General features: G+C 42.6%; 1 protein-coding gene across 1 annotated transcript in view; it reads right to left on the minus strand.

Annotated features, from left to right (window-relative positions):
- The window catches only part of PTGFR (prostaglandin F receptor), a 43,360-nt gene extending 36,103 nt beyond the window's left edge, over positions 1–7,257 (minus strand). Inside the window, exons 1-2 of the mRNA XM_084848231.1 lie at positions 7,116–7,257; positions 456–1,303 (exon numbers count right to left, since the gene is read on the minus strand). Coding sequence (XP_084704357.1) covers positions 456–1,244 — 789 coding nt within the window. The 5' untranslated portion in view covers positions 1,245–1,303; positions 7,116–7,257. The remainder of the gene's footprint in view (positions 1–455; positions 1,304–7,115) is intronic.
- Between the last annotated feature and the right edge of the window lie 1,674 nt (positions 7,258–8,931).

Genomic DNA, 8,931 nt, shown 5'->3' on the forward strand with positions numbered 1-8,931 from the left:
GCCCTAATATATCTACAGTTGCACAAAGACTCTATTGCAGCCTTCAAATAAATGTGAATAGGTTTGGGCACAGACTGCACACCAAATCCTGCTTAGCAGAAAAGATTTAGGATTCAGTGATCCTAAAACATTAGTCCATATCAAGCTTCAAGTTATTAAACACTTTGAACACAACCTAGCCAAAGTTAAGCATTTTTACATCCCACATGTCTCAGTGGGACCTAAGTGCTTCATCTTGGCTGGATCGAGTCCATAGTGAAAACACTGTGAAATGTACAGACACTCAGGTTTTTGTACCATCTGAACTATGAGCAATTGAAACAATAAGATGGATTCTAATCTCGAAAACACAAAGTTTTGTTGCGCATTATGATTTTTTAAAAATGGCTAAAAAGAAAAAAAAAACCTCCATACAGATGCATGCATTAAAACTGGTAAAATTATTAAGCTCTTACCAGGAACGGGCTCCAGCAAATACAAGAGACACACATTATAGCCAAGAGCTGAATGATCATTTCAAAATGATGAGATCTGCCTTGTCTATGTTGACTTTTAAATTTGACTCTTAAAAGTGTAACTCCTGTCACAGCATTGCACAAGAATGAAATACCAAGAGCCAATAACCCCAAGCATGAAAAAAGTAAGAGGTAAAATCTGTCTTCCCAGTCTTCAATGTGCTCAGTTTTATAGAAGCACCAAGTTCTTGATGCCTGGATTTCATAGGCTCTTAACCTAAGTATAGGCAGCAAAGCTATGAAAACAGAAAAAAGACATACCATAGTCAACATGATTTTTACATGTTTAGAAGTCATTTTAGTTGAATGAAATATCGGCTTAGTGACTCCAATACAGCGTTCAACAGCCATGACACTGCCCAGAAAAAGGGGACATAGGCCAAAGAACACCATACATATGCCAAAAACACTGCAGAGAACATTTGACTGATTAAATCGAATCCAATCTTTGTCGGATGCATATACAAATACCGCAATGGTTCCAGTGATGAGATGTCCCAACAGGTCTGTAATAACCAAGCCACTGGCAAAAAGCAAAAATGATGCTTTTGATTTCTGTCTAAATCTCTGATATGCCTTCATGAGAATTGCAATTGCAAGACTGTTGGATAAAATCCCCACTGTCATGAAGATAACAGAAAAAAACACTGAGATCTTCTTTTCTGTGGGACAGGTAGTGTTGGAAAATATACCAATTCCAGCCAGCGCCAATGATTTTGAATTGTTCATTGTTAGAAAGGCAAGCTCAGCATTCAAAATATTTCAATAGTCAGGAAATCATCAGGCATCTGTAATACATTAAAAAAGCTGTTTATTAAAATATAAGAAATGGCAATGCATTACACATCTCAGCTGACATATACAACAGAAACCCCAATTTTCTGTGGTAGTCATTGGATCTGCACAACTCTTTTAGGGTATGATATGGCACAATATTTCAGATCAGCAAACATTTATATATTACAGCAGCTAATTAAGGTGCAGCCCCTTGCACACTCACCTCCAAATAAATCTCCACTGAACTCTGTTCAGGCATTCAAACTGAATGTATGGAGAGGGAAAATGGGTTGCACTTGCTAGACCTGCTCTACACACATTCACTGTATCATTTGCACCTGAGCCTACGCATAATCCATACTCTAGAACTGCACAGATCGCACACATAGAGCATTTGCACATTTAGGTGTAAATGCATGGGCTCTGGTGCAAACAACACTGAATATAAACAGGACGGGCATGAGTGAAGCCAGCAAGGGAGACTCATGCGAACAAAGCATATGTCAAATTTGAAATGTTTAGAAATACATAAAGAGTAACAGAATAATTTGTGTTATCACTATTAAAGGCCATTTCCTTTCCAAAGGTGATACTCAAATATCTCTTGAAGAGCTCTCATCTTTCAACTATAACATTAAGCATATGTTGTAAATCTCCATGCATCATTCTTCTGCACTGAGATTTGTATGCCTCGGAATTGAGTTACCTAGTTTCTTTCTTCACCATTCTGACTTGGCTATATTTTGTCTAATGCAAATCCCACAATTCCAAAATGTTTGCGTTTTGCTAATGCAGAGAGTCTGATTATGCAAGTAAAATATTTTCCCCAGTTTAAAAACTAGCCCAATCTGTGAATGTTTAAAAATGCTATAGAAATGGACAGGTTATAGAAGTCAATACCAGGATCATATGGAGAAGATAGCTGGTCTGTTCTATGATTTTGCCTGACGATGTGCGATCAGGCAAGGACAAACCAAAAGGGTTCTACTGTACCTTCGTTGCCAGAAATCTCTCTCTAGTCTTGGGAATGTACACCCATCAGAACTTGAGAGGGGGACAGGGAGACTGGTAAATTAAGGAGTCTATGGAGTATGAATTTGGTTACAAAAGAAGAGCTATGAAGTTTTTAGCTGTGAATTTAGGTGGTCTGGAAGCTGTTGGGAGGGCTGAGGGAAGGAAGGCAAAACTCTGCTGATTTAGGCAACTGATGCAAGATCAACAGCTTTGCTGCCTGCTTTTATTTACTTTCACTGTGATGTTTGTGTAAACCGAATATTATAAAGATAGCATAAGTATGCAGTGTTCTCTGTTATCCAAACAAAACTAAAGCTATAGTATTGCTCTTAGTTTTATTACTGGGCAGGGATGGGCTTAACAGTACTATCATTAGATACTTCGTTATCATGTTTGAAAACAACAACATGGAACAACAACCTTTTCAGTGAGGTAAATTATAGGAGTCTGAAAATATTAAGTGAAAAAGAAAAAGAAAATCTAGACTACTCTAGAAAATAATTTACTTTATGTAATTAGCTCACATCATTAATCTTGCAATAGAATCTCACAAACAACTGTTTTCTGTCGAAGAAGGAATTATTTTCCAATGTCCTTTTGGTGTAAGCCACATGTAGGACCACCTTTTGCTTTTAAAAGGACAGCCTTTGGGTTTGGGCTTGGACTTCTTCATCACCATAAACCCAGCAAACTTCAACTGTACTTGCTTGGTGTATAGTGGCCATTGAACCCAGCTTGTACTGAGGCTAATTGGGCTGAACAGTTCATATGTGTTCAACAAGACTGTGTCCACATGAATATCACCTGAATAAATGTCTCATTCTGGTGGGGAGAAATCAGTCTTGGGAAACTACCTTTTACTAGAACTGCACATACTGCTTCTCTAGGATGTGCAGACAGAGGACACTGTGGAAGAGAATAATAAAAAGCATTTTTCACAGAAATAATGAGATGCTGATAAGATGAGAATGACCATACAAGGCAGAATGCTGCATTCTCACTGCATGTCTTGAATAGCTAAGGATTTGCTTAAAGCGTTAAGAGTGAAGTGGGGGCATGTTCTATTTTGTTGGTCCACAAGAAACCAATATATTTCTTACTATATGTATGATCTTAGGATGTAAAATCAAGAGCTGATCTTAAGTTAGTTAATACTGCAATGTATTATTTGTCAATATATAGAGTTACAGTAGTCTTAATAAACAACTGCTGCTTAGGGCAAATTGGATTGTATATTTTATTAATACATGAAATATTAATAATTCAGCTTATCAAGGAGCTAAACCCATACCATGACTTTGTTAACAACAGACTACATTTTTCACATATTCTGGGAACAAGCAACATTTTTACTGAAACTTTCTGGATTAGTCACATCAAAATTCATCAAAATCTATTAAAATGCTTTCTCATGACAAACACCTATGAATTACACACAGGTGATTGATTAGAGGTATTCTGTTTCTTACGTAACCTCAAGGTACAACAGATCAAAATCTGCCGTGCTGTCTATCCTAACCCCCAGAACTATACATATATGGCACCACACTTAACAAGGTTATACTTTGTGGATTCATGAATGTGTTTGCACTTATGTATTTATTATCTTTCTGATAGACTATATTGCATGAAGACATATACAGCTGTATTCACACAGCCCCTCCACAGGATGCTCTTAACCCCAGTTTATTATGTAACTGTGCAAGAGGCATCCCACTACACTTTGCCATGGGAAAGGGAGGAGATTAGACCACCCTTCCCCAACACATCTGTAGTCCAGATGTGTTGGACTACAACTCCCATAATTTCTAGCCAGTGTGGCCATTGATCATGCTGGCTTAGAATTATGGGACTTGTAGTCCAACACATCTGGAGGGCACCAGGTTGGGAAAGGCTGGAGTAGACCATTCCAACAGGAAAAGAGCTTGCTTAGGAAACAAGAAACCATCCAGCGCTACAACTCCCCCCTCCTTATCTATCATGAAAACTACTGGGAAAGATAGAGGTAAGAAGCAAAGCAGATCATACTAAACTGCTTGAGCTTATTCAGGAGTCTGAGCAGGTCTGCTAAATATACCTTTTCAAGAGCATATATCAATATAGGAGAAATAGATAACATCATACTCTCTACATATGTAGGAACATGGAGAGAGAGTGTTGCTAAATTGATTTTACTATTATGTATTTATAAAACTTGCTGTGAAGGACCCTTAAGATAATTTACACTCTAGTTGTGACATCTGGAATAAAATTGAATAAATAAAGCTTTTAAAATATAATCAGTTGTGAGGGCTTTTCCCGCTTACAATGTTTACTGCATCTTTCTTAAGTGAAAAAAACACAATGAATTTGCAGAAATCCCATGACAGTGCTTGAAGGAGCATAGTCACACATTGCCTGTTCAGTGATCCAGAGAAGTCTCAGTGTTGGCCATTTACACACTCATCCCTTCCTTATTTCTCAGCCCACATACTCAATGCACTCCCTGGTGTTTTTCCCTAATGTCTTGCGAAATATGGTTATATTCTCCAGTTCTCTGAACTTTATGCTAGTGATGCTCACAATAAAATGTTTGCAGAAGTTCTGATGGTCAACATGGCAGCAATTAGTCAGCTGAAAAGAGGAAAAACAAATTAAGGACTTCTGGGAGATAATGTTTGCAATTCCTAGGTGTATTAAACCAACATACTTCGTTTACATTAGTTTAGAGAACTGGCTTCAATGGGAATTAAATTATTCAGGCGCAAGTATGTTAATTCAACTGTGGGAGTAGAAATACACTTAGTACTAAAAAAAATTTATAGCTCCAAAAACATACTAGGCTCTTTACTGAACATAGCAATGCATTTCTTAGCACAAAGAATTTACAGTCTACAGCTGACTGGCAAGAAAGAATGTTCTGTTGATAACACTAAACTCATTAAACGGGGGGGGGGGGAGCTTAAACCTAAGTTTGGTAAACGTATTACCTTAAGCAATTACAGACTTGTACTATAAAGCAGCAGGAAAGAATACATATTTAGGCATTTGCAGAAGTGATGCTGTTTGCTTATTTACGCAACATGACACTTCTGAAGATTGCAAGTATGCTAAATAGATGGCCATTTTTAAAATATAAATTCTTCTCCAAATCAAACGAAAAACAAATTGAAGTGTGGAAAATTCAAAACCTGTTCCCAGCATCTTCTGCAAAGACACCCTTTGTTTTCTCTCACATGGATGGACATATGCAAATAGGCAACTGTTATTTTAAGAGGCTCCACAACATCCCACTCACCCTTATTTTCACAAACTACAGCATCACTGAATTGAACAGCTGGATTGTGCAGAACTAGCAAAATGGTTAGATCCACTACCAAAATTGATATTCCACCAATCAAACAGAATGCTTAGGAGATATGCTCCAATATTAGCCAAAGTGTGAGATTGGGTACTAAAGCAAGAAGTCTGATGAGGCTGGATGACATGCTCCAATACAAACTTGGTTTACACAGCTCAGAACACAGCAAAAACTAGTATATACCACAAGGACATAGGTATAGGTGGAGGCTAAAGAGCAGATAACAGAGGATGGATGCGAAGAGGGCAATGTGAATAACTGAGTATGGACAAGACAGGAGAAAGGTGAAGTAAACAGAAGCAAGGTAAGATTAGCAATGACCATGCTAGGAAATCAGAACCTATTGGTTGGGAATAGTAGGGAAAATTGGGAATTCGCTGTTTGCGGCATAGTTTTGAGGAGATGGGGAACCTGAAGGATAGATAAGACCAAGGGGGAATGATTGAGAAATTGGGGAATCCAAGTCCAAAGGTATTAGTTTAAGAGTTCTGTAGCAGCCCTGTAATTCTGACACAGGAAGAACGGAGGGAATATGCAGAAGTTATGGGGTGAGAGCAATTGACTGGTGAAAGCTAAGCAACAGATCAAGTGGGAGTAATGGCGGGGAAGGAAAAGGGTTGAAGCATGAAAATCCTAACAGAGAAGGAGAAACTGATGTTTCATCAGTTCTATTACATTATTATTATTATTATTATTATTATTATTATTATTACGGTTATTGTGTTATTACATTTATATCCTGCCTTTTCTCCATTTGCAAGGATCCCAAGGCAGCTTACAAAGTTCTCCCTCTCTCCATTTTATCCTCACAACAACCCTGTGTGGTAGTTTAGGCTGGGAATCAGTGACTGGCCCAAAGTGAGCTTCGTGGCCAAATGGGAACTAGAACCTGGGCCTTCCGAGTCCCAGTCCAGCACCCCAACTGTTACACCACATTGCCTCTCACACTGGTACAAAGGAAAGATAAGCAATGGGAAGAAAGGTTGGAAGCGACTGAAGAACAGAAACAAAGAGAATTCTGGGAAAGGCTACTTGAATGGCTAGGGGGAAAGTAAACTTGGATCTGGGGAAAGGGAAGGCAAAGGGAGCGAAACGTAGCAAAAGTTCAGCCTTTCCAGCAGGCTGGCGCATAAAGTTCAGTATCTTTACTGAGCGCAGCTGTACCACTCCACCAGCCGTGCCCTCCCACAAGGCGTGATCCCCAGCGAGAGAGAAAAAGTGCAGAACAATACGGTTACACGCGGCAACCCTTAAACACACTTCTAGGGAGCAGAGCCCAGGGGGAACCGTGGGACTTACTTCCGAGTAGTACGCAGAGATGGCACTGTGCACGGCTGGGTAACCACCGGGCTGCCGCTTTTCCTCTCCACAGCCGCCGCGCGGCTTCTCTTTTCCCCCTCAAAGCTTGCCTCGCGCTCGCCCGCAAAGCGCGGGAAGACCTTTTTCAACATCATTTCTATTATATTTACCTCAGTGCCCCCGGTCCAGTCAGCGGTCGCCCTCCGTCCATCGCAGCCGCCAGCTCCGCGGGGCAGGCGGGCGGGCGGGCAGGCAGGCGCGCTGCGCCCACGAGCTGCGTCCCGGCTCTTCCGCTCAGCCCACTGCCAGGGCGGACGGAGGCTGCGGCTTCGCTTGCCCCGACCCCGGGGCTCGCCCACATTCCCGCCCCTTTCGGCGGGCGCGAACGTCACGCTTGTTGCCGGCGCGCTCCTTCTCGCCCTCCTCAGGCTTTGAGCAGCCCCGGACAACCCCGCGGTGACGAGCCGATGATTGCTTACTGTCGCGCTTCCAAGCGGGCCTCCGCCCTCCTCAGGCTCGGCAAGGGGCCCAAAGGCGCACACCTGGAGGAGGTGGGGCGGCGGAGAGCGAGAGGCGAGAGCGAGGTCCGCCAATAAAGTGAAAACAAACAGATCTCCGGAGAGGCGTAACAGCCGCGCTTGGAGAGCGCAGATGAGCTCCCTACTGGGCCGATTGTTGTTTTTCCCTTCGATCCAAAGCCCAAATATCCTCAGAGTAAAGAAGCTGATTGTTCTAATGGTCTGGCATCTGCTCTGAGGTTTCCATATAAAAATACTTAGCCACTGACATCTTGAAAATGCTATACAAGGCAAGCCCGGGTTGCGTCAGGCTCTGAGTCTGAGCCCCTGTGGATAAAAGACTCCTCAAGGAGAGCGATTAGTTTTCACCTGCAGTGTGGTTCGAGTGATGGGGAGAGACAAACTGGGAACCTCAAACCCAGTTGTCTCCGAAGAGGCTCAATGAACTCTGTTGGACTGGTTATGCCAGGGGATGTGGTAGAACAGAGCAGCAGCCTTCTAAAACAAAAAATGCGAGGAAGGACCTACATTGAATTGGGTCAGTTTCTGTTGGTGTAACTGTAAAGTTTGCTTTCTGTTTAACCCAAGCTGATTCAGTAAAACATGGGTGGGGAACCTCAGGCCTAGGGACCAAATCCGTCTCTCTGTGGTTTCCCAGATGGCCAAGCCCACTTTCTCCTGACCTCACCCACTTTCCCCCAACTTACCCTAACTTCCCTTTCCCCCGCTTTCCCTATCATTTGGTGGTTTCCCTGTTTTTGTGCCGTTTTTCCCCACATTCTAAAAGGCTAAAATAGCCTCTCCTGAGGCTTAAGTTACTGGCAGTAACAGCTTTAGGGAGTAATCCTATGTCCCCTAGAGAGCATCTGGGGGACATAGGATTGTTCGGTTTCCTGGCTCTGATCTCTTACACAGGGCTCGGAGCCAGAAAACTGTGCTCCCCACCCTCTCCTCCGTGTGGCCAGCATGGAGAGAACCATACAGCTACCTCTCCACACTCAGAAAACAGAGCACAGAGACAGGGAGAAGGGGGTATTCCTGGGGGAGGGGAGGGGAGGGGATGGGGGAGCGGAGGGGACGGGGCAGCAGCCATATGAGAAATCCTATGTCCACCCACTGTCCTTCCCCTCCCCAAAGCCTCCACGAGGCATCTCCCACTCTGCATTGGATCTACATGACCTTCCGAGTTTGTAGGCTTACATGTACCCAGGGCAGGTCCGATAGGATTGTGCCCTTAAACTACAATATGCCAGTAAAGCATTGTATTTTTGGCCCCAGCGCTTTTGTCTTTGATCTTGCCCACCACTAGAATGCACACACACCCCAAGACTTCCTCCAGACTTGAATTTGGTCTTGGGTTGAAAGCTTTAGGGAGCAATCCCATGGCCGCTAGATGGCCACAGGATATCGTGTTATCCAGGAACCGACCTCCAAGCCTGCGCTCTGAGGTCAGTGACCAGAGAACTGA

This window comes from Heloderma suspectum, chromosome 4 (genome assembly GCF_057233095.1).
Source record: "Heloderma suspectum isolate Gila_16-S chromosome 4, 16-S_ref, whole genome shotgun sequence".
NCBI lineage: Eukaryota > Metazoa > Chordata > Lepidosauria > Squamata > Helodermatidae > Heloderma > Heloderma suspectum.